Source organism: Trichosurus vulpecula, chromosome 4, assembly GCF_011100635.1.
Source record: "Trichosurus vulpecula isolate mTriVul1 chromosome 4, mTriVul1.pri, whole genome shotgun sequence".
NCBI lineage: Eukaryota > Metazoa > Chordata > Mammalia > Diprotodontia > Phalangeridae > Trichosurus > Trichosurus vulpecula.
The window spans coordinates 390532309-390559046 of NC_050576.1; the positions used below are offsets into that span (position 1 = coordinate 390532309).

The 26738-nt window shown below is 37.8% G+C and overlaps 1 protein-coding gene across 1 annotated transcript in view; it reads left to right on the forward strand.

The window, feature by feature from the left end:
- The window catches only part of ATP11A (ATPase phospholipid transporting 11A), a 220396-nt gene that overhangs the window by 135562 nt on the left and 58096 nt on the right, over nt 1-26738 (forward strand). The window contains exons 3-12 of the mRNA XM_036756991.1: nt 179-268; nt 1177-1257; nt 7434-7541; nt 11119-11247; nt 13328-13431; nt 16388-16438; nt 21061-21125; nt 21817-21898; nt 23393-23543; nt 26323-26520. Of these exons, the coding sequence (XP_036612886.1) occupies nt 179-268; nt 1177-1257; nt 7434-7541; nt 11119-11247; nt 13328-13431; nt 16388-16438; nt 21061-21125; nt 21817-21898; nt 23393-23543; nt 26323-26520 (1059 nt within the window). The remainder of the gene's footprint in view (nt 1-178; nt 269-1176; nt 1258-7433; nt 7542-11118; nt 11248-13327; nt 13432-16387; nt 16439-21060; nt 21126-21816; nt 21899-23392; nt 23544-26322; nt 26521-26738) is intronic.

Sequence of the window (26738 nt, forward strand, 5' to 3'; positions counted from 1 at the left end):
TAACAAAAATCCTCCTTACTTACACTAAAATCCACCTTACACATGCAAAACATATTTCCACCTTAGCCATGAAGTAGAAGAGGACACAGCTGAAAAAAATTTTTAAGAACAAATATCTGATCATATACCAAAAAAAAGAGAAAGAAAGAAAATTGATCACTGTTTTTTCTTTGTACAGTACACATTTTGGAACTTCATACCCAAGAATTTGTTTGAGCAGTTCAGAAGAATAGCCAATTTTTATTTTCTTATCATCTTTCTGGTACAGGTAAGTCCATTTACTTTCTAACCAAATCAAATATGTCACAATGAATAAGTGTCTTACCCTTCAGGAACTGACTTATACTGCTTACTTAATAAGAAAAAAGACCGCTCCCTAAGCCATTGTTGTAAGAGAACAACTTGTTATTTAATTTTCTTCACAAGTAAGTGGTGCATCTACTGCAAGACCCTTATAATAGGTCTGCCTTTCAGGCTAAACATACCCAATAAGTTTACTTTTCAATGGTTATGTACCCCTTTTCTTCAGAGGTGGAGTGCAAAGCAATGTTGCTTATTTCTCTCACCATTGGTCCTTGAGCACCCAAGAGAAGAGCAAGAATTATTTGGTCATGTAGATAAATACTGAAAAAAACTAAGCAGTTCTGTGCCTTGATATGATTAGAGTCTTCCAAAATATGAGCAGGTACTCCAAAGAAAGCCAAAACGACTCCAGGGTTTCAAAACCATATTGGTTGATTGACTTCACACGCCTTGAGTAAAGTAAGAATGACGTCAAGAAAGCACTTTAATTTTCCTAAAGCACTTAGATGCTTTAGAAGTATTTTCATTAATACAGAATTGGCATTCTGGTGTTCCCAAACTTGTAGGTTATCCATCTGGTAGGAGTTGAAAGCCCTGGGCAGACTAATAACACCTTTTCAGTTAACCAGCTGTACTATCTTAAGCAAATCACTTAACCTCCCTATCCTTCAGCTGCCGCATTTGTGTAGTTAGAACAGTAATTGCCCTCCCTGTCTCACAGGGGTGTTGTTAAGATAAAATGAGACAAAACTTTTAAAAATATGTTGAAAAATAAAAATAAGTGCTATTGTGGTTTATTTAGGCCACTGATCAAGAATCAGTTACCAAACTGAGTATTTTGAAATTAACTGTCTAATTTTGTTTTAATTGCAGTTGATTATTGATACACCCACAAGTCCAATCACAAGTGGACTTCCTTTATTCTTTGTCATTGCTGTCACAGCTGTCAAACAGGTAAGAATTTTATCCTCAAAATTAAGGACTTGGTTCATTTTCTTCTGATATGTATGACATTCTTATTTTCCTTTCTAATGTTGTTTGCCTTTCATTAAATCAACCCAGTTCTCTGAATTTTGGGCTGTTTTGTAGAGAATCATTTCACTAGACATTGAATTGTAGCTTTTTGGAGACTGGCCTATTCCTTGGCCCTAGTTGACAGAAGCAATGCCTTGTTTGACCAGTGATAGACCTGCCTGTGTATCAGGCAATACCAGCTACATTTAGGCTTAGGAATGCAAGGTTGGTAAACTGTCAGTTTAGTAAACTTCATCTAATCCAGGTATACCGAGTTAGCTAATTTTCCTAATCACAATGCCCTTGTAGTTGATAGGAAGAGGTCACAATATACCTTCTGGTTGTCTCTTTCTAAGGTCTGCCTTCTACTTAGGTCCTTTGAACCTGCCCAGCAGTAGTCATCAGCTCTAAGGGCAGAAGTCCAGGAGAGCTGGGCTCTCAGTCAGGATATTCATCCTGCAGTATGTCCATGCTGGAGAGCTGCTGCTGGCATGCCTCTAAGTGATAAACTGCCTGACTCATGATCCTTTGAGGCTTTATATTCCTTCTCACTCATGATCTTATAGGCTTGTGCTGGGTTTATACTTGTGTCAGATTAAGAGAAGTTGCCCAATCCATTGGCTAGATTGATGACCTAGAGAATTGTTTAGGGGATTTCCCACTAACTTTTGATTGGATAGGGGTGCCCCATGACCTTGTGTGACTTCCTTGATGTCTTCTTTGCATTGGTAATCTACCCGTATCATAAGGACATGCTGATAGGTCGGAGAGCTGCAAATGTAAAATTGTTGAAGATTGAGTACTCTGCTGAAGTAGTGTGGAGGTGACCCTTAAGTTCTCAAAAGTTAAGTCTGAAGAGCCTGGTTGGAACTACCCAGCTAGAAAGGCTTCTAGGGTTGGATTGGTGATGGACAGAGGATCAGCCTGGTTAATGTAAGAGAGCCTCCCCACCAATTTTTCTGTAGAGTATTGAATTTCTGTATTACAGCCACTCTTGAAGACTACCTATTTCAGTAGTCTTGTACTTATTACTGCAAAGAGAGTCATTTTGGTTTGCATAGGTAAAGCGCTTGTTCATAATGACGAATATCTCAGATCTTTGATGTATTAAAATTTAAAGATTGAATGCTTTGATTTCTTCGGAGTTGACCAGGCTTTAAATGAGGAGCTAACATTCTCTTCTTGTCTTGATGAAATAAATGTGACTGACTACCTACTAGCCATAGTGTTGTTCAGGTACAAGTCCCAGGGAGATGGGGCAGGATTAGAAAATAAGTTTTGTCTAGAGTAGGCTAAGAGGTCTGGCTTGACTTGGTCATCCTGTATTGGGTTGAGTCTAAAGAATCCAGATTGCAACACTAAACCCTGATAGTGAGCTCTGGCTGTCTCCCATCCTCACCAGTCCCAAGTCTTCTTAGCCTGAGATGTTCCAAGGCATATTTTTCCAGAGTCACACTGATCAGAGCTTCTTTCCTGAACCTATAGCCCATCCTTATGGGGTGTTTACTCTCTTTAAAGCATAAAATACATAAAAGAAGAGGTAGCTGATGGATGGAGAGCTGGCCATGGAGTCATGAAGAGCCTGGGTGCAAGTCCTAGCTCTGGCACATACTGTCTCTGCAATGCTGGCAAACCATTTAACCACTCAAGTTGCTGAGCTGAGTTTCCTCTTCCAGGATTTCCCCGTACCAATGAAATCCCAGGTCTGGGTCTTTTGGCTATCCCTGTCCCTATGGCAGCAATACCCAAAGGGAGAATTTGATCCATCACTAGCTGGATTATATCTATTGAATTAAGGTGGCAAGTTATCTAAAGGACAGTAGAAGGGCCCATAAATGGTAGATGTGAGTGGGCTGCAACCTAGGACCCCTTTTACAGATTATGCAGGAAAAATGGCCTCAGAATAAAAAGCAAAGTGGACCAGTGAAGGATGTCATGAAAGATAACCACCAGACCTCACTTACACAGGCTCCGTTGATGTTTGTGTAGTGTCAAGAGCTACACAGGAAGGCCCCCAGCATGTTTAGAGCCTCTGTGGAGGATCCATGTGAGCATGTGGGGAAGAGTGTCATAGGATAAAATAAGGCTCCTCCATCACTGGAGGGAGCCTCCGAATCATCGAGTTCAGACAGCCGTCATTGTATCCTTGCTGTCCTTTCTTATCTGCATATTTAACATCTATCTTCATGTGGCACTTTTCAAAACTAGAAAATGCTAAAATAATTGCACACAGTTTCTTTTCTCAAAGAAATGCTGCTTTCTAACTAAGGAAGCTATCGCCTTAGGTACTTGAAACCTGTGAAACCTATGAAATGACATTCAGCTGTTTGCACAGCATATTTTCATTTGGGACACCTAGACAATTTGTAAGATGACAGCTTCTAATAGCTGTTGTGGTGAAGCTTTTCTGATAGACACCTTTTACTTAAAACATCTTTCTTTAAACACACAACAGTAATTTAAGTAGCGTAGCATAAATGGTAAAAAAAAAAAAATCTGTTTCACATGACAGCATTGTGTGTGCAATTAGCAAGAGCCACAAAGCTGTCATATGCCAAGATGGTTTGCTTTCCAAGTAAAAAATGTGCCTTCTACTGCTCCTGTGAAACCCACAGCTGAATCACATCCATGTTTTCATCACTGTAATTCTAGTTATCTGGTAATTCAGGAAAATCTATTTTTATGCTTTCTAAAAAATTAATTGAGAACTTCTGAACCACTTACCTATCCAGATGTAATTTTAAAAGCTTCCTCTTAAGTGACATCTCTTTTATGGTGCTGTGGTACGGTGGGAAGAGCATTTGATTTGGAGTCTCCCATTGCGTGTCTGCAGCTGCTTTTCAACTTAGGATATTATGGAGTGGCCTTGAGCACTGAAAGGCCAGGTGATATGGCCAGTGTGTGTGTGAGTCACATGTGATATGTGAACCCAGGTTTCCCTAACTACAAGACTCTTTCTGTCCACTGCTTCAGGCGGCCTCTCAGTCACACGGGAACGTATTTTCTCACAGTCTCTATTCGTTATATCTCTAGTAATTATGTTCATCATTTACTTGGGGAATCACACTTTTGGTCATGCTACCACATGAAAATAGTGGCATTTCATGGTTATCAAACTAAGTTGCAGTCACATGTAGCATGCATTCTTTCCATTGAGTCACTCCATATTGATGCTTCTACTGTGACATTGGTACTGCATCCCGAGGGGCAAAAATAGGTTTGTTCCTTTCCAACCCTTGACAGATTTTTGACCATGGGAGTGGTGGTCATGGAGGTGATATGTTTGGGGTCTGGAACCAGGAGTGTTTTCTCTAGGTTCCTCTCCCCACTCCCTCACCTTATAGTCATGACAAGAAATATTTGTAACAGGTGGTATGAATAGGGGAACTGAAAGGTCTTTGACAAGAGTGCAGTTGATTCTCAAGGGATCCAATTATCTAAGTGATTATTATCCATTTACAATGTCTCCAGTACTTTGGAGTCAGACTCTCCAGCTTTCATCCCCTCAGGATGCTGTCTGTTCCCTCAGACACTGACAGTCCTTTCAAACAAAGCCACCTGTGCTTTACTCCTAAAATCTTGACTGGAGACCCAATTCCACAAAGAATTGTCTTATCCATCTCTTAGTCTTCAGGTGAAATTGCACACAAAATTTCCCTTAAGAATAGTTGTCTACCTTATGTGTAAAAATGTCCGAGGAAGGGAATCCAGCACTATTACTTAGAGGAAAATATATGTTTGAGTATTCAGAGTTATCGGTCTTCTTGATGCTTTGAATGCTCAAAATGTATTACACAGGGTTTTTGTTTATTTCCTTGAAACCAAGTCTCTCTTTATACTTGTGCATTTTAACATTTGGACAGGTTCCAATTCTAAAGTGATTTTGGTTGCAGGGGCAGCCCTTTGGGGGGAAAAAGGTCCTTCCATTATGCCCTACTTAAATAACTGTCTGCCTCTGTACATCTTCCCTTCACATATCTGGTGACAAATACAGAGAGCTCCCTTTCTACACTCCTATTCCTTGTTAGCTATAACAAAAATCACAAGTGGTAGATTTTTCATTTTACCTATCCTTCAACTGTATGTATTCTGTGTACTCCAATCAAAAGTTGCTAAATGCTAGGAAGATGTGCTAAACATACTCTTTTTTTTAAACATACTCTTCTAGACTTTCTTTTCTCTTTCTCTAAAGTTGAGAGAAACACATAGGAATGAGATAGCTTGTTTGATGGGGAATATGATGGATTCTGATTTATAGATATGCTAATTTTGTGGTAACATAAGACATCCTGATGATAATGTTCATCAGATAGAAGCCACAGAATCTTAAACGTATGGTTGGGTAACACCTCAGAGATCATCTGGTCCAATACATACCCAGATCTCGATTCCATATACAGCACTACCAGGTAGTGCTTTTCCAGCCTCTACCTAAAGACCTCCAGTGATAGGTAAGTCACCATCTCTGAGATTGAAGCTCAAGTATGAGGTCCAAGTCTGGTGATAGAAAAGAGATTGAAAGTGAGCAAGAAAAAGATTTAATGGCATAAAAATTTGGAGATGGAGAAGGTGGTGCCAGGTAGAAAGGTTAGTGTTGACAAGAAGAGGGCATAGTTCATTCTTTGAGACTAGAAGGAAGAAGATAAAAAAAGACAAACAGGTTCAGAGAAGTGAAGGGCAAGAGAAATGGGAAGTCTCATGCCGACTGACTTCACTCTTCTCAGCAACATGAAATAAGAGTTATCTACAATACTGAGATTTAAAAGTAAAAAAACTAAGAATGAATTATTAAATGCCAGAAACTGCACACACACACACATGCACACACGCACAGACACGCATGCACGCATGCACAAACACGCATTAGTCTGCACAACTCCATCTTAAGTAAAAGAAATTAGGTAAGAGACCAATCAGAAGAGTTTTGTCTTCTGCCTAGGAGTGAGTTGATAAAGGTCTGTGCCCCAGAGTGTTGGCTGGTGTGAGTGGAGAGGAGATATAAACAAGAAGGGTGGGGAAGAAAAAAACGGCAGGCTTTGACAACAGATTGGATATGTGGAGTGAGTGAGAGTGAGGGTTACTCTGAGATTGGGCAACCAAGAGGATATTGGTGCCCTTGACAGTGATAATAAGGAAATTCAGAAAAGATGACGGCAAGGAGAGAAAGACAATGAATTCTGTTGTACTTGTTGAGTTTAAATGCCTTTGGGACATTCATCTTGAAGTTTACAAGAGATAGTTGATTACGTGAGACTGCAAGTCAGGAGAAAGGATAGGGCTTGATAAGTAACCTGAGATGCGTCTGTCTGCGGAAGATCATCGAATTCATGCAAATTGATGACAGATCACTGAGTGAAATAGTATATAGAGAAGAGAGAAAATGGCCCAGGACAGAGGCTTGAGGTGCACATCTGTAGTTAGTGGGTGCAACCTGGTTATAGATCCAGAAAGTGGTAGTGGTCAGACAGGTCATAAGGAGAACCAGGAAAGAGCAATATTAGTTATGAAAACCTAAAAAAATAGGAGAGAGTATTCACAGGGGGGTGATGCTGGATCAAGAAGGATAAGATTTGAGGCGGGGGGCGGGGGAAGGCCATTAGATATGGGATTTAAGAGATCATTGGTAACTTCAGTTGGATAATGAGATCAGAAGCCAGATTGTAAAGAGTTTAGAAGCGAGTACGAGAAGAGGAAGTGTAAGCACGGGTTGTAGACAGCTTTCTTAAGGAGGTTAGCCAAGGAGAGAGAGAGAACCATAGGCTTGTGGGGGGTGGTCAAATCAAGAGAGGGGTTTTTTAAGGATGCTGGAGGGAAGGATAGTTGTGGAGACATGGGCATGTTTATAAACATCAGGAAAGCCCCCAGCTAACAAAAACAGTTTGAAGGACGTTATTCTTCACTAAGTTGATCGATGAGAACTGACCCTTAACTTACACTTTATATATATTCTAAATCCTTAGCAAGGTGGTTTTGTAGAATCAGATAGAAATTTAGCCTTCTTCCTATAAATCTGGTCTGTCATAGCAATATAATAAAAAGCATGTTAGATTATTGAAAGTTGAGGTGGTTATAGCCTGTTTTCCTTCACCTGCTTACATTCTGTTTCTTTCTTACAGGGTTATGAAGACTGGCTTCGACATAAAGCAGACAACGCAATGAACCAGTGCCCTGTCCATTTTATTCAGCATGGCAAACTCGTCCGAAAACAAAGCCGGAATTTAAGAGTGAGGAGCAGTTGGTGAAATTAACCTTATTTAGGACCCATTGCAGCTTTATTTTCTTGGCACAATGGATTATGTCGTAATTTAAAATGCTTATAAGATTATACCGGGAAGCAGTTGATAACACAGGAGGAAAAAATGAGATATCTAAGAAAATTAAAACAATTTTAGTAATTTTAAAAGATAATGCAAAACTGTACTAATTTGGGGTTTGTCATCATCGAAAGCCTGGTTTCTCTCCTTGGCTTAAAAAGGATCTATGATTTTACTGAGTAAATTAATAGTGTAAAAAAAAGTCTGTGAGTAAAAGATGATGATATTTTCAGTCACTTGGAAAGCACCATTTTATGTGCAAATTGTTGATAACGGTCTTTTAAAGTCAGTCCTGACTGAGTGTGTTCCTATCACTTTTCCTTTCCCCTTCCTTTTCTTTTTCTTCCAGTCTCCCCGTCTTTCCCAGGCTAGCAGCCCAGGGACTCCTCACACTCCATTCTTCCTTCCCTTCCACATGCTACGTGGTCATCACTCCCTCTGCTCCCAAATCTCTACTCTGCTGGAGCTCATTTATCCTGAATATAAGTTGTTTGTACCTGCTCATTTGCATGTTGTCTCCCACATTGGACTGTCAGCTCCTGGAGAGAAGAGACCGTTCTTTACCTTTCTTCCTGTCCTCGGTGCTTAGCATAGTGCCTGGCACATAGTAGGTACTTCATAAATGCTTGTTGTTCACAAATGCTGTCTGTTCAGTACCAAAGAAAGAGAATTAGTCATTCACCAAAAACCAAAAATGTCTTTATGAGTTAACATGGTCTAGTGCAAAGGGTGCTGGACTTCACATCAGGAGCTTTTTGAATTCAAATCCCAGCTTGGCCATTTACTGGTTTTGTAACCAGTATGGTTACAAATGGTTCGGTCACGTAACTTTCATTGGTGTTAATCTCATCTGTGAAATGGGGATAAATAATACTTGCATTGCCTGTTGGGTAAAGGCGTGGGAAATGGTCTTTGTAAACCTCACAGTGCTACAAAATTTTATGATTAAGATTATGATTATGATTATTATGGTGCCATAACAAAATGTTTACCTGGCTGGGAACCTCTGTCATTGGGTCATAGATGATGAGTTGGAAGGGATCTCAAAGGTTACTCTTCTAGTCTGACTCCATTATTTTACAGAGGAGACAACTGAGGCCCAGAGCGGCCCTTTGGCCATATGCTCAAAGGTCACACAGCTAGTCAGCATCAGAGAAAGGACCTCAATCCAGGTGCTCTTATTCCAAAATTAGTGATTTTTTCTCTGTACTGTACTGTCTTTTAGACAACACTTTGTAAAACCAATGACCATTACTTATCTTTTCAATGCTACAGCATAAATTTCTGACTTTTCAATCATTCTGATTGGCCTTTTCCCCATTTGCTCTAAATTAATAATCTTAAAATTTATTTACTTGGCTCACCCGGTGAGTATATGATACAGTGGGTAACTCAAACTGTCTTTTTGTGGTCATTGTACAGATCTATGCAGGCAAATAGGTAATGTTCTGGGAAGCTAGGATTCTTTGGCAGTATAAGCATTTTTGCAAGTGTATATGGGATGAAACACGACCCACCAAATCACCGACTGATATTAGCCATTTTTCCCCCAGTCTTCAGAACTTAGGCCAGATTTCACAGCTGTTTTCTTTAACTGTGTTAATAATCTTTGCACATTTTTTCCATACTGTAGGAAGGGATCTGTTATTTTTTTTAGGCCAATAAGACTTTGCTATTGTCCTTTTAAAGGAAATGATCTGGATTATTTAACCTAAGCTAAGTAAAAATTTTAGTACACGAACTTCTTGTAAGAAACATGCAGCTTTGTAGTACTGTGTATTCAAACTCAGGAACGTGTTAAAAATAGATGAAGCTCTTCTGATGACAGTAGACATGTAGCTCTCGTTTCCCATAATGACTCCAGACTTTAGATTCATTTGCACAGGAGTCTCAAGTAGGATGCTAAAGCACTTTTTTTTAAAAAAAGGAGTCACCTACTAATTTTAAATTTCTCTGAAATTCATTCATTTAGTAAACAAAATGTGGTTGTAGAAAAGAAACCCATTTACTGTTTGAATCAAGTATAATGATTTGAAAATGCTTTGCATGTAACAGTTTAGATAGACAGCCTATATGATTAAAAGGATTTGAAACCCAACTCATTTATCCTTCCTGACTCATGTCTTTATTTTTGATGGCACCTTTTCCTCTACATACACAAAGTATATTGAAAGTTAAGCTTAGAGAAAGGGGAGGAATGGGATATTTGAGCTATATCACAGATATCTTTCCCTCTAGGAGAATATGAAGAAATGTAGAAGTCTGGAATGTCAACTATATTTTTCCCATGAGAGATAGATAGAACTAATGTCTAAAAAGCCTTCAATTGGACTCAGTTTATTTCTAGATTTTTATGGGAAAGAATTCTGTGATTCCTTTTTTTTGGCGTAAGTTTCTTTGTTTTTCCACCTGTGTCATCACGTTATGATTACTTTTTTCATGCTTAGTTAATACTGATGCAGTAACTGTTACTGCTTTTTGGATGTTGGTAAGCTCTGTAAGTATTTCATAAATCATAAAATTTTAGCGATCTTAGAGACCATCTTGTCTTACTTCCCCATTTTGCAGGAAAAATGCATTAAAACATCATGTTTTCATTGAAACAGTCCAAGCCTCCAAAGACATAATTTATATAGCACTGCACTAACAATTTGCACTCTTGCACTTTTAAAGATCCCTCTAATTCTATTTGACGCAAGTCAAAATATTGTCTCATTACTGTGGTGTTTTCTTACTTTCTAAATGTGTTTAAATGCCAACATTTTTTAATTAAATTACAAAATCACTAAATGTTAAATTCTCTTAAAATCCAACTCTGGACTTCAGTTGCTTCAAAGAATGTGCAACCTCTTTATAAAGACACGGTCATCAATTTTGCAATAACCTTAGCCATGTTGTGTTTTACTGTGGGTGAAGAATAACAGTAATGGCTCACATTGATATCGTGCTTCCAGTGTGCCAGGCATTGTGCTAAGGGCTTTGCAGTCTCCTTTGATCCACACTACATCCCGGGGCGGGGGGAGGGGAGGAGATGCTATTATTATCCCCATTTTACAGAGGAGGAGACTGGGGCAAACAGAGGTTAAGTAACTAGTAAGGGTCTCCAGGTAGATCTGAACTCAGGTCTTCCTGACCCCGGCAGCCCGGCCGCTCCACTGAGCAGTCCCATACCTGTTTTTCTTTCTGTTAACTCTGACTCTTTGAAGTCAGCACTGGTAATAGATTACTTGGACATTTTTCAAGAACACCATCGAGACTGACATTACAAATTGTGGAAGTGAAGTTGTTCCCCATCCACTTTGACACCTTCTCTTTAATCTAAGTTAGTCTTTTCTGGTTTCCAACCCTTTTGGAGCTCTTGTGACTACTTCTGTGTCCCTTACTTTAAAAAAAGGTGGAAGGTAGGGGAGTTATTAATTCCACAGATGTGTGTGCTGATGGGTTGATGAAAAGAAAATTAATTTTGTCCTTTTTCCCCACCATGTAGGTTGGAGATATTGTGATGGTAAATGATGGGGAAACCTTTCCGTGTGACTTAATATTTCTTTCTAGCAGTAGAGAGGATGGAACATGTTATGTCACAACAGCCAGCTTGGATGGTGAATCAAGTCATAAGGTAATGTATCCTTTCATTAAATTGGGAGTTATTAGTTCTGTATTTGGGTAACCATAGAAACCAAGCTTCTGTTAGAGAAGTTAGTGTGGACAGGGCAAACAGTAACGACCCCATGATTTTTTTTTAAATCCCCCCCTCCATCTTTCCTTCATTCTCTACCCTAATCTCTCTGTAGCCTATTGCAATCAGAATAACAGAAAGTGTCATAACTCAAATTAGGGTGGTGTGATTTAACATAAGGAATCTCAAATGGAAATGTTAACCGAAAAAGTTGCGTGAATAAATTGTTGGTATGAGAGGGCTTGGTTAAAATTGTATTTTTATTTTTAGATACAATGACTCAAATGATAATTTTAGTGGTCAGAATTAATGCGTGACTACTACAGAATTATGTCCCAAGTAACACAATATATTCTGGTTTTACTGGCAATTGCATGCTTGTCAGTTCAGTGAGTGCTTTAATTTAAAATACCCTGAGAAGACAAAATTGAATTAGAATTACATTCTTGCCCTCTCTCTACACAACTGGATCTAGGCTGTTCTGCTTTAGCTATTACTGCTTTTAAAGCAATTACTAATAATAGATGGATGAATTAAACAATCGTTCTTCTTCTTTGTAAATGTTTTGTGATAGAAATATGAGAGTTGAATATGGCCTGTGCTGCAAAGGTTTATGGAAATGGCTACAGCTTAATGGACCCAAATCTTTTCTTAGCCTTTAATCACTCCAAAATTGGCTAATGCACAATAACAAATTAACATTTTGCAAGTCCAAAACACCAAAATAGTAGGCTACATTTGCAGAAATGTCCATATGTGGAAAGGGAGATTAGTTTCCTATGTAGACATATCCTAAGTGAATTAACCTCTTATTATAGGACATTATAGGCAACAGTGCTTTGAGTCACAGGAAATTTCTGTGCCTAAGGTTTTTGCTGCAATCAACAACTATAGTGTAGTACCTTAGATGAAGAAAGAGCCTCTATAAAAGAGTGATAAACTTTCTCTGAAGTTTGATGAGCCTGTTGAAATTATCTTGGTTGGCAACATCTCCCCTATACCCCCCCAAAGGGTGCCAATCAAATACATCCCAACAATATCATAGAAGCTGGTAACCTGGGTAGAAGAAAGATGCATTTTAGTGCAACATCATTATCTAAGTTGTCTCTGTTCAACACTGAAACTCTTAGAATATTTGTACTACTTCAGGCTTTTTGTGTTTAATTACTTGCATTTATTTTAATTCTTCTTTGAAGTCTTTAGTATCTTAAAAGGCAGAAAATAGGGTAAATGACCGCTTACTGTCTTTAAAAACAAGGGATATGTCTTTTATGCCTTGTGTATCCTTTAGTACCTAATATACTAATGCTTTGTTAGTGAAAATGCTGGACTCCTGCAACACACTTAGTTTTTTTTTTTTTAATTTCCTTACCAAAGATGGAAATAATCCAAGAAAAGTAGAAATGAACATTGCTTACCCACTGGGCCTTTGTGGAACATTCCCTTCCTCATTCCATAGGAAGGTTCAGGTTCCCTGCGCTTTGGGGCCCATGTGTGCAGGGCCTCAACTTGCTTACTTCCCTGGGGATTTGTTAATCTCTTTTTCACTAAATCGTGCTCTACATACAATGCATACCCAGATATTTTAAGCTGACTGGTTAGACGTGTTGCTTTTTTAGAACATACTAATTGTAAGATCATAAAGGTATTATGTTTCAGACCAAGTGAAAGTCAGATAGGAAGTTGATGCTGTGAGGCCATTGATATGTTTGGGAAATGCATTGATGTTCCCATTAGAGCAGTCAGTTCCATTGGATTTGTTAGGTATGAAGAAAATAAGTAAATGGAAGAATTAGCACTTGAAAGACTATGTCTGGATATAGAGAATGACACAATTGACCTGAATTTGCATATAGTAGGAATGTAGCAACTCTTCACCCATGTGTTTATGTTATGTGTCCAGACTTTGTTTGCATTATAAGGAAATAAAAGAAGTTTGCTTTTCTGGGAATAAGGTAGCCAGCTACTGTTTTTGTTTTCATTTTTGAATTACATCTTTACATTTCTTTTCCATTGATAGACTCATTATGCAGTTCATGAAACAAAGGGATTTCAAACTGAAGAAGATATCGACAGCTTGCATGCTACCGTTGAATGTGAACAGCCTCAGCCTGACCTCTACAAGTAAGGAGAGTCCTGATAACTTCTCCAATGGCTTTTCTTAAACCACTCCAATATTTTTGCCAAGAAACCCAAACAGGATCGCGAAGAGTCAAAAGTGACTGAAATGACTAAACGACAAAGCTCCCTCTTCCCTTTCCTGGACTCCACTTCTACGTTACTACTTGTTTGTTGAACTTCTCCATATGGATGTGCTGTCAGCATCTCGAGCTCTGTATGCCAAAAATAGAACTTGCTATTTTCTCCCTACTCATCCTTCTAATCTCCCGTACTTAGATGATGGTACCACATTTCCTAGTCCCTTAGGTTCATAGTGTAGAAGCCTTCCTTTACTCTACCCCCTCATACCTAATCAGTTACCAAGCCTTGTCCATTCTACCTTCACCCCCACCTCCTCTCTGCTCACGTGACCACCATCTTTGTTGTGACCCTTCTCACCTGGACTGTCGTGACAGCCTCCTAATCTCTTTCCCCTCTCTAGTCTGCCTTCTACACAACAGATAAATTGTTATCACTGAAATGCCAATCTGATCCTGTCACACCTTGACTCAAAACCTTTCAGTGGCTCCTTGCTCTCTCAAAAAGAAAAGAAAATCCTTGGTCTTGCATTTTAGGGCCCTTCCTAGTCTGGCTCCCCTCTATCTTTGCAGCATTATTTTATACTCCTCTTCTACACCCACCCTGGATCCCTTCTGAACTAGACTAGCTGCTCTTCCTTAAACCTTATGGTCCTTCTGTGGCCTCGATGAACTCGCTCAAGTAGACCTCCATATTTGAATTCTATTCCTGCTTCAATTCGACCTCTCAGAGACCTTTTCTAACTTTAGTACTCTGCTGAGGTCTCACTTTTCTGAAGGCTTCATTTCTCTATCTCCCACCCCCTTGTTAGAGCTCTATTTCTTAACGTTACCTTGTATTTACTTATCCATATTCATGATGTCACTGCCTCGCCCCCACTTCAGTTCTGGTCTTAAGCTATAGACTCTGAGGGCAAAGACTATTTATTTCTTTTGTCATTGTGTCCATGGTATTTTGTACATAATACACACTGCTAGGCCGGTGCTTGGATAACAAGCACATATACAGTTTGTAATCAGGCCTGTTGGTGTGAAGTCTTCAGGATTTCCAGTTCCTTGCTTCCTTGGCATATCTTTTGAGAACCCACAGTTACCTTGACAACAGAAGAGAAATCCGAGTACAGTTGTATTGTTGGAATGAGGGCTCTTCTTAGGGCGTTTTAGTGATATCCAATACCATGGTGTTTAAATATTAAAATTTTTTTGATAGAACCAGTCATATTCAGTATTGCTAGCCATATATTAAGGATGGCTACCAAAATGTAAAGAAAGTTAAGTCCAGGATATGGGAAGAATTTAGGACCAAACAAGTTTTAGAGAGCATTACAAAATGTAAAATAGACCTTTTCGATTATGTAAAATTAAAAAGTTTTTGCACAAACAAAACTAATGCATTTCAAGTTAGAAGGAAAGCAGAAAACTGGAAGAAAATTTTTGCAGCAAGTGTCTCTGATAAAGGCCTCATTTCTCAAATGTATAGAGAACTGAATCAAATTTATAAGAATACAAGTCATTCCCTAACTGACAACTGGGCAAAGGATATGAACAGGAAGTTTTTGGACAAAGAAATCAAAGCTATCTAAAGTCACATTAAAAGAGTGCTCTAAATCACTATGATTAGAGAAGTGCAAATTAAAGCAACTCTGAGGTACTGTCTCACACCTATCCGATTGGCTAGTATAGGGGTGGGGAACCTGCAGCCTTGAAGACACATGTGGCCCTCTAGGTCCTCAGTTGCAGCCCTTTGAATCTAAACTTCACAGAATGATTTGGGCTAGTATGACAAAAAAGGAAAATGATAAATGTTGAAGGGAATGTGAGAAAACTTGGACACTAATGCGCTATTGGTGGAGTTGTGAACTGATCCAACGATTCTGGAGAGCAATTTGGAACTATGCCCAAAGGGCAATCAAACTACATACCTTTTGATCTGGCAATACCACTGGTAGGTCTGTATCCCTAAGAGCTTTTTTTAAAAAGGGAAAAGGACCTATTTATATAAAAATATTTATCGCAACTCTTTTCTTGGTGGCTAAGAATTGGGAAATCACGGGGGTGCCCATCAATTGGGGAATGGCTAAACAAGCTGTGGCACATGATTGTAATGTAATATTGTGGTGCTATAAGAAATGACAAGCAGGATGATTTCGAAAAACTTGAAAAGACTTACATGAACCGATGGAAAGTAAAGTGAACAGAACCAGGAGAACGTTGTACATAGTAACAGCCGCATTGTATGATGAAGAATTGTGCTACTCTCAGCAATATAATAATCTAAGACAATCCCAAATGACTCATGATGAAGCATGCTGTCCACCTCCAGATGATATTATCTGATATTCTTTCCTTCCTTCCTTTCATCTTCTTGTACAAGATGACTAATATGGAAACTTTTTACTTGATTGCACATATATAACCTATCTCTGATTGCTTATTGTCTCAGGGAGGGGGAAGGTGAGAGGAGGGATAGAATTTGGAACTCACATTTTTTTAAAAGTTTAAAAATTGTTTTAACATGTAATTGGGGGAAATAAGATATTCTTTTTTTCTTTTAAAAGTTAAGTCCTTTTCATTTTATGATTTTCACAATTATGAGTCCATGCACTCAGGGAATTCCTATCTAATAGTTCAGGGACTAAAGCCCTATAAATGAAATAAGAATAACTAATCAATTTGTAACTAAAGAAGAAAGGGAAAAGAATTTAAACTAGTAATGGTTCAAGCAGGCATTGGTTTCAGTTTTGAAGAAATACTGGCAATTCACATGAAGTCATTTTGCCCATTTAAAGAAAGAAAGTACAGACATGAAAGCATGTATTCAAGTTCTTTGATGTTTCCCTTGGTTCTGATTTGTCACTCATAGTTTTTTACTGTCATTTCAGATTTGTCGGCCGCATACATGTTTACCAGGGAAGAAATGACCCTGTTGTAAGGTAAAAGGATATATTTTATCTTAAGAATATTTGGCCTAATGTGGTCTATGAAGTTTTTTTAATTGTTCTTTTATTAACAGGAGATTTGCTTAGTGAGTAATTTTGCTGGGTCATTGTGAAAGAAGGAGTATAAGATTTTCTGCAAGATTTCTTTCTGGTTTGTATTAGACTGGTATTCCAATTAACATGTAGTCTCATTTTATGCTATGAAGCTAGAAGTGTCTAAGAGAAGTTATATGTCAATATTTGTCTGTGTTAAAAAACAAAAAGTACCTCTCCTGGGTGGAAAAATCTAAAAGTAAATAGCTTCCTAAATATGTGTATGTGAAATTTTCTCTTCTGAATGTTTCTCTTGAGAAATCTATCTTAGGTCACCAAATTTCTTGGCAGGAGCATAGTTCTAGGTAAAAAGTATAATGCAGTGCCTTCCCATTAGAAATAACCATCTCCTAATTTATTTTAAAGATATATCTTGAAATAGGAAATTGAAAGTTTCTTAATTTGGTGACCATCTTACTGGAATAAGTAGATTAGTCCAGCTCTTAAAACATAATGCGGGAAGAAACATTTATCGCTAGCTTTACTTCCCAGATTTAATGGACTGCCTTGTACAAAGGGCATATCTATAGGTTGCAATAGATAAAAGAACATGAATAAGCTGTTGTCAGGTTATGAAAATAAGCATACCACATAAATCATAGCTGATGTTTTCATTTAAGACCCTTAGGCAGTTAATTATAGATACTGCCCTGACTGGTCACATGCACCCTGGGTTTGCAAGAAAATAGTAATCTGCTGAATATCTAATATAATCACTATATGATACTTTCTTAAGAGTGATTAAATGCTAGAGGGATAACAATTCTGTCAGTCTTCTGCAAAGATTCATCTACCGTGTTTTTGGAGTCTGCTTATTGCTTGTCTAGCTTTTTTATTTACAGTAGAAAGGCAATGGCTGAACTTCTGGGTATTTTGTTTGCACTTTATTTCAAGATCCTAGGAGTTGCTGTTAATGAAATATTTGGCTTCTGAAACTGAGGAAATAAACTTTTTAAAATCAAGTTAAAGTGTACAGTTGGACATAAAACCAGCTTGTTTGAGAAAAATATCCTTATTTCATTAAGATATAAATTACTGTTAACCTGATATGAGACAACATTATACATTAAATATTTTTACCTGTCAGCGAAAGTGAGCTGAATGGAACGTTATTACCAGGGGAAAAACAGTTACTACAAGAAAGATGCCCCTAAGGATCCCCAGCCTTTGAGATTAGGTTTTGTTTTCTTTTTAAAGGAAAGCCACTTGTACATTTAAAAATATGGATTCTTGTTATGACTCTCCATCAACAAAGACTTTAATGAATGCTTTTCAGAAAACATAAAGCCATTGCCTAGTGCATTTATAAAATTGTATTATTCCTAAGGTGAACTCCAAGCTACTGTGAAGAAATAAAGTCTCGTGTATTTCTTTGTTTTGTGAAAGTAATTTGTGTATGACTGAGTAAATAGATTTAAGTCTATTGATATTGCCAGTGGGATGAAATTAGATGATATGTTTTCTTGCAGAAATAAACAGAGCTTTCAATGCCATCATTTAAAATTAGTTTGTTGTCTAGCAGTCATTGAAAGGAAATTACCAAAATACAGCTAGAGTTTGATCCATCTTTTTTCCAAATATCCATATTATCCCAACATCTGTTAATGTTTGAGTTTTTAAAGCACTCTGTTCAATTTAGTGGAACTGAAAGGTCTATACCTGTTTAAAAAAATTATTACTTTCTAGATTCATAACTTCTGGCACCCAAAGAGACAGGAACCATTCCTCTACCTCCTTCTCACTACCAGAAGCAAAGATAAGGAGCTATATGAAACTAGGTACTCCCAGTTAAAAGCCAAGAATGATTTTTTCCCCTCAAATACTTCATGTTTATAAAATGTCACCTTTCTTCCATATTTTTCAGAGATATCTTTCTGTCACATTCTGTTTTAATGACTAGTTTTAGCAGGAACTATTCTGAATGTGTTGCGAATATAACTTGACATTGCTTGTATATTCACTAAATGGCAAATAAACAGCCTAAGAGGCTGTGTTTTTAATCATTGTCGAGAAGACAAATGGAGGTTAAAACTCTCTTGTAGCCCCTGGAAATACATGTCCTTATTATGTATATTCCAAAGAATCTCTCCTGCAGTGATCAATGCCGTGGACTCAATCCTATCTAGTTCTTGAGCCAAGAAACCTTACATTAAAGGATTGTTTTAGGTTCAATAAACTGAAAGCGTTTTGGCTTCACAACTTCACAATTCACTCTCTATTAGCTGTCCTTGGTAGTAGGGGGACTTGAAATCATAAATGAAATTATGTTAAGTCAAATATATCCTGCCTCTCCAGCTTCCTTTTCTATGTTGTATTTTCCCATTAGATTTTAAGCTCCTTGAAGGCAGGAACTATCTTTTTCTTGTTTGTGTATCCCTAGTGCTTAGCATGGTGCCTGACACATAGTAGGTGCTTAATATAGGTTAATCTAATTGAATTAACAACTAATAATATAATCTCAAAACTTAATTTTAGTTTTGTGGTTTTAAACTTAACAAACCTTTCCAAATAACAATGATCCTAATGGATAGATATGAAAATCAACTCTTATTTCCTCATTTTACTATGTAATAAAGGAGGTAATAATCATTAGTCAAATGCAAAAAAAACACTATTGAGCACTCTTCCGGGAACTGTCTTAGGTTATGAGGAATATAGATAAAGATGTATATGGCATGCTACCTGTCCAATAAGAACCTGTAGTGTGTTTGGAGGAACAAGACAACCTAAAAAGATAACTAGCCATACGAGTTTATTGTGCCTATAGTCATTAATTAGTTTTGTTAGGCACCATTGTGAGATGAATAAGTATCATAGGGAATTGTTAGCTATATAAAGAGTCAGCAGCTGAAATATACCGGTTGGGTTTCTTGACCTTACAGTGGTGTTTGTTTTAGATATTATATATACTGTCAATCATAAAATGCTGTTAATTGTAACAGCCATTTTTTTATCCAAGGTATGCCTGTAGAGGTGTTAGATAAATGCCCCAGGAGAGGTATGAGTTAATACCCTAGGAATTGAGAAGAGGGAGGTATAAACATGGGCTACAGTGGTCTGGGACAACTCCCTGAAAAAGGCTAAGCTTAAGCTGGGTTTGAAAGAGAGGCTGGATTCACATAGAGGGGAAAACAGCAGTGAAATGAACAATGAAATGTCTAATGTTTCCTGAAGTTATGATCTATAAATGGGATGATCCAACCTTAAATAACCTAATTAGTCATACTTTTTACCTAGTCTCACAAAATCTATTTCACCTGGATCATTCTCCCGGAATCACTTGGGGATTTTCATCCATTGGTCTTTTGGTGTTGGTCTCCATTTACAGTTACATTACAGGACATTCCCTCCCACCCCTCATCCCTCACCCCACCAAAATTTGCCTTGTGCTTATTTTGCATATGTATTGTCTTAATGGATAAAGAGCTAACTTCCAAGTCAGAAAGATCTAGGTTCAAGTCCCACTTCTGGCATGTATTGGTTTCATTGTCTTAGGCAAATAACGACCCTTTAGCGCACTAGATGACTCTCTAAGACTACATTCTAAAGAAGCCACCAGTCTTTGTGGACAGGATGAGTCTCCTCATCCAAGAGTTCACTGCCAGTGAAATCATAGGTCTCATTCCTCCCCCTTCTTTATGTACACATGTTCTCTCTCATTTGTATCCTCAGAATCTGACATGGTGCCTGGTATATAGTAAGCGATTAATGCATGCTTCTTGATTGAGCATTGATTGACCCAAGCTTTCACATAAGTATTTTAAAGCATAACCCCAAAGGGAAAACCAGTGTGGAATAAGTATGTTCAACTGGCTGTGTATGTAGGATACTTTCCCTTCCCACGTCGTGACTTTTCCCCATCACGGTTTCAATATATCATGGGTCAGCATAAGAAATTAAATGGAATTTTGGGGGGAGTTTTGCAGAAGCTGCAGATATGTTAAAGCCAGGAGACAACACAGAAAAAAAATTGAGAAACTCAGAAATGCATAAAATAGATGTATAAGTATTGTATAGTATCAACCCAAATTGTACGATAAGGTACTGTAAACACCCCGTAAAAGAGAAAGAAAAATTCAGACTTTTTCTCTGGTATGAAGGGAGGGCCAAAAAATTTTATGTGGATTTTCCATATTATGGGGGATACTGTGCCCTTAACTCCCGTGATGTGGAAAGGATAACTACATACTTAAAAGTGAAGATAAATAAACCTCATATACCATTCTTTTCAAACTGAGTCTCCTCCAGTGTTAGACACATCCTAGAGGCAAGAAAGATTATTAGGGCAGGGCAGTGTATTTATAATCCTACACATACAGTTAAAGAGAATTTCATTTTACAGTGAAACTGGACCTATTTTTATCAGCCGAACATAACTTCTACGTAGAAACACCCCCACTTCCTCATTAAAGTCAAGCCCCATCATTAAGCAAATAAGTAGTTTTCCTTTCTGCATCTTGCCTTGTTCCATTAACTTTATCTTTATAAATACTTAACACATCTGGTAATCCTTATCTTTGCAGGTCGTTAGGATCCGAAAACCTGCTTCTTAGGGGAGCCACCCTAAAGAACACTGAGAAAATCTTTGGTAACTATTTTAATTATTGAATTATTAATAATAGCTTCTAAAATTAATGAGGATACATTAAGTAAAGTTAAAAATCTATAATGGCACTATAAGAGCATTATTTTTTTACTTTGATGTACTATAGCCTTCACTACTATGATAATTATACTTTAGTAAGAAAATTACTATTGATAAATAAACCACAACAGGTCCAGCCATGGGAGCTGATATGATTGTTTGCAGATTAAGTGCCTGTATTCTTAGAATCGGAAGAGCAAGATTGCATCTGTGCAAGGATTCAGTCAATACAGTTCGGCAAGGAATTTATTCTGAGATCTGTAAAAAAAACAGCTGTAGTTTCTTGGCCAATCTACTTAGCTTCTTGGGGCATATTTTCTTGTTTCCTATTTTTTAATTAAGTGTATCATAAAATACACTACAAGCACACCTTGTTGTAATAAAGTATAATATATTTTAAAATCTGATTTTACTGAGCATGTTGTACATTAATCGGGTTTTAAAAAGAAGAAGGAAGGAGGGGATTTCTTTATCTTAAAGTCCTGTGTGAATTTATTTGATTTAAATGTTTAAGCTGATCTTGTGAAATTAAAATGATTACAAAATTTCAGTTTTTATGACCATTGTAAGTAATTTAGCTATTGTTTTAAGTGAGGCATGCTTACATTTTTAATAAAATATTGTTCTTTTTTAGGTGTGGCTATATATACTGGCATGGAAACTAAGATGGCATTAAACTACCAGTCAAAGTCACAGAAACGATCTGTTGTAGAAAAGTAAGTCTTGTTGCTTCTAGAATAGCCAGCATTTATCTAGCATCTGGCACATGCCAGACATTGTGCTAAGTCCTTGACAATATGATCCTTACAACAACCCTGGGAGGTAGGTGTGTTATTACCTCCACTTTACAGAGGAGAAACTCAAGGCTAACAGAAGTTAGTGACTTGCTGCAGGGTCACCCAGCTAGTAAGTATCTGAGCCTGGATTTGAACTCAGCTCTCCCTGACTCCAGGCGCTGTGCACTGTCCACTGCACTACCACGCTGCTTGTCGCACCTGGAAATGCTATAAATGATTCAAGAGATACAGTAGAATAGCATAGGCACACAAACAACCTCATGTATATGTAGTGCCACATGAAATACATCTCCTATGATGAGGTGTGTTTGATTGTTTTTTTTTTAGGGAAACCATTATCAATGACTAATTTCTTTACAAAATAAAATTTGTCTTAAATCCAGAAAGAAAATTACCAGAAAATTTCTTTTATTTTTTCACCGTTTCAAAGCACGTAAATGTCCTTTGTCCTGTTAATTAGTTGTCCCATTAACTAATTGTAATTAGAATATAGAGGCTATGTGATATAGTGTGGAAATAATGTCAGCTCCAGAGTCAGAGGCCCCAGGTTTAAATACTGGCTCCACTGTTTGGCTGCCTGTGCGCCTTTTACTTTTGTGAAGGAAGGGGAGGGGATTCGTGTCTCAATCTCTCATGAACAGAAGAACTATCACCTCTAAGATCTCTTTTATGTTCACTGTTTATCAATAAGTCACTTATAACAGTCTGTACTTTGAAAGACCTATGAAGTATATTTTGTCTGCATGATTGACCTTTAAAAGATTGACCTTTAATCCGATTTCTTCTTGACTATTACGTCAAAAGTGAAATCTGAGATTTTGTTCCTTATAAACAAGGATGCTTTGTCTCCCAGATGTCTACACGTGACAAATTTGTTTCAGAAATAGATACTAGAAAATAAGATTTCCTTTCAGAAGAACTGCTAAGATTTTGGTTGCTCTTCAGCATTTCCTCTCCAATGAGAGCATTTCCCAGCATAGTATGTACTATTTTCAGCCTTTGTGGTGATGTTGTGGGTGAAATTGCTGAATCTTGAACTCATTACTTGACCACTTAATGTTAGGAGAAATTGATTTTTAAAAGACTCTCTTAACTTGCCGGATGTTTGAACCTACACATGTTCAGTTTAGGTTATGAGTAAGCAAACAGTTATTTGAAATTAATGTTACTCATTTTGGCTCTACGTGGGTTACCTCCATGATGTGCAAGGTCCTGTCCTTCTCTTTCTTATGTGTCAGAAGTCAGAGTGCATAGTGAAAACAATAAATTTGTGTCTTCATTCATGCTTTGTAAAAAGTGGGCAAAATATCAGACCTTCCTGAAGTTTTCCCATATTTTATATACTATTTGTAGGATAGGAGATTTTGTGCTTTCCCCAAGAACTAATTAAGTATTACTGTCCTTTTGTTTTAGATCAATGAATGTATTCCTTATCGTGTACCTCTGCATTCTAATCAGTAAAGCACTGATAAATACTGTCCTGAAATATGTGTGGCAGAGTGACCCATTTCGAGACGAGCCTTGGTTTAATCAGAAGACAGAAGCAGAGAGACAGAGGAACCTGGTATGGAGAATTTCCCCTGGGATATTTTACTCTTTTTGTAGTGTTCAGCGTGATTTGTGTAGCACTTTTATTAAAATGTGGAACCCAACGAATCCTGACCCTTGCCAGAACTGTGTAAATTAGAGTTGCTCACCATAATAGTAGCAGTGGGGATGGGAGATCTTTATGCATTTGAGCAATATTAAAATGAGAAGATTTGATCATTTTCTCCCACCCGTTTCATTTCCTACCTGTGATGGCAAATACATCTCCAAATGAGAGGATTTGTGGTAATTTAACATCCATCCTAGAGAAGGGGAAAAGGAGAAAACCCTCACATTAGACTTCTTTGTCTAAAGAGATTTATTAAAAAATAGTCTTTATGGCTGACTGGAGAGAGGAGTGGGGTGCTGGGTTCCTCCAAATCTGCATCCAGATTGGTGGCAGTTTCCCACCAGCTTCCCACTTTTCAGTTTTGTATAGGAAAAGTTCCATCTGTGACATGCTGGAGATATGCTCCCTTCTTTTGAAGCATTCCAGGATGGTGGTGGGTGGAGACCCAGGTGTTATTTCTTACCTACACTTCTAGATGTATGTTTTGAGGTCTTTGAATATAGTAATTGGTTGAGGGGGCTGAGACTATATGATGTTGGAATATCTCCTCACTTGCTGCAGGTCTGCTAACAAGAAGGATGTGGAGGATCTTATCTGTGGGGCTGTTTAGGCTCAGAAATACATTTATCCACAGTTATAATTAGGGAAACAGAAGGAATTTGGTTTCAAGATGGAAAGCAAGAAGTAGTTAAAACTATGAAGGTTATACAGGATTGTGGCCAATTCTAAATTGCCTGGCAAATGTCAGGAGGATGGCCTTCAGTTGTTTCTCTAGTGAAGATCAAAGATCTGTTTTTGTTTCCTTTCCCCTTGGGACTCTGCATAGGAATGCTAACTCATATTCTGCAGGGGAGGGCAAATAAGTTTCCAGTACATAAAGATGCTAACAAAGGGAGAAAGGCCTTTTAAAAAATTAAAATAGCGTGTATAAATGTGTGTATCTATGTGCATACACACATATACATGTTAGCAAATGATATCAATTAATTTGCTTATATTCCTCAAAGGAAAGATAGCACTTAGAGTTCAAAAATTCCAAGAAGCAAACATAGCCTTATAAGCATCATTAAATCACAGGATTTAGAATTGGACCTTGTAGAGGCCATGGAATTTACCTCCCCCTCTCTTATTTTGCACCTTAGAAACTGAAGACCTATAGAGGTTAATTGATTTGCCCAACCAAAGTCATAGAAGTAGTAAGTGACAGAGCTTCCAGCTTCCAGCCTGTGTCCAGTTACTCCGAATCCAACAGTATTTCTTCTCTACCACACTGCCTCTCAGTCTTTGGGGAAGTTCATAGAAACCCCAGACTGGACACCATGTAATATATCATGGCCGTCCTAGTTTTCTGGGCTGCACAACAGTGCGGACAGGGAAGTGTCTTAAATGGGTCAACATTAGACAGTAAATTCACTCCTCCAGTTCTAGCCCCCTGGCTACTCCTGTTGCTATGCTCGTAGGCATCGTGTCTTAGACCCTTTTGCTTAGGACAGTGCAGGCAGGAGGTAAATGTATCCTACCGATGATGACTTATGGTGAAATAAGTGATGGTAGTTTATAGTGTGTTTGTGTGACTAAGAATGATAGGGAAGACTCATTATGAGGAAGCGTTCTGAGACCTGAACCTTTTGTCCTTAGGAAGAACTTGGTCTTAAAATGCTTTCTTGGAATTTCCTCCAACTAACTGCAAGACAGACTTACATGTTTGAAATAACTAAAGCCATGTTGAACTGATTATATAAAAATCCAGAGAGATACCTCATAATACTTAGTAAAGGAGCATGGCTGGGCAGGTCTTACAATACCTCATAATACTTAGTAAAGGAGCATGGCTGGGCAGGTCTTACATAGTGTGAAGCTTAGCTAGCTCTGTTTGTAAAAGCTTGTACGCTGCTCCCTGGCATGCAGACATTTCTTTTTTTTATATAAATTTTTATTGCTGTCTTTTGTTTTTTTGCATCACCATTACTTCCCCTAGTATCTCCTCTCTCCCTCTCCCAGATTGCCATCCAATTCTCTGTCTGTTGAAGGAGCTGGAAATAAAACAGCATTTTAAACAAAGATGCATTCATGTATTCGGCATGTTGTGCTTTGTGCTATCTTGTTTCCAAAGAGATTCTGAATCTCCTATCCTTTAATAAATATGATTGCATTCAAAGAAAAGACTCTAGTGTTTAAAATATAAATCTTGCTAATTGGGTCTGTATCCAATTGGGATTCTTTTTTCTCCCATATAACTCCAACCTTTACGCCACTGGTTGCATGCATATAGATCTACCCTTGTCTCTTTGCTAGTGTGGAGTGGGGGGAATTAGGCTGTGAATAACGTAAACCTAGAGCTGCTGCTATCAAGGAACTCTCCTTTTCCTATGATCCTCCTGGAGTTTCAAAAACGTCTTTAATATCTGTGCCCGATAGTAAGTGATCCAAATGGCCAGACTTTCTCTCTTTTTCCCCACATACTGATTGGATGAAGAATGTGAAGTCTGTGAGATATTATCAAGCATTCGAACTAAGAGGCTAAATAATAGAAGTGAGGAGAGGGTAGCGGGGGACAGATTTGAATAACTGAACATGCCTGAAGACTAAACTTGAGAGAAGTGTATATGTGTGCATTTATCCTAAGATTAGAGGGCTTACAAAGACATCAATAAAATTTGTACATTTTTCTTTACTCCTTTTGCAGTTTCTCAAAGCTTTCACAGATTTCCTGGCTTTTATGGTACTTTTTAACTACATTATTCCAGTTTCGATGTATGTCACAGTTGAAATGCAGAAATTTCTTGGCTCCTATTTCATCACCTGGGATGAAGATATGTTTGATGAAGAAAGAGGTGAAGGACCTCAAGTTAACACTTCTGACCTAAATGAAGAATTGGGCCAGGTAGGTGATGGGGTAAGCGTAGAACTTTGTCAACTGAATGTTTCCTGCTATTGAATGAATGTATGCAAAACATCTAGAGAATTCAGTATTTTTCGTTTCCAGTTTCAGTTTACAAATGTGACATCATTTAGATATATCCTGTAACTGATGAAAGGCCAGAAATGGCTAATTAGGTGATTATTTGAAGAGAGGAAAAAGGACAATTTTTTCATGTTAGT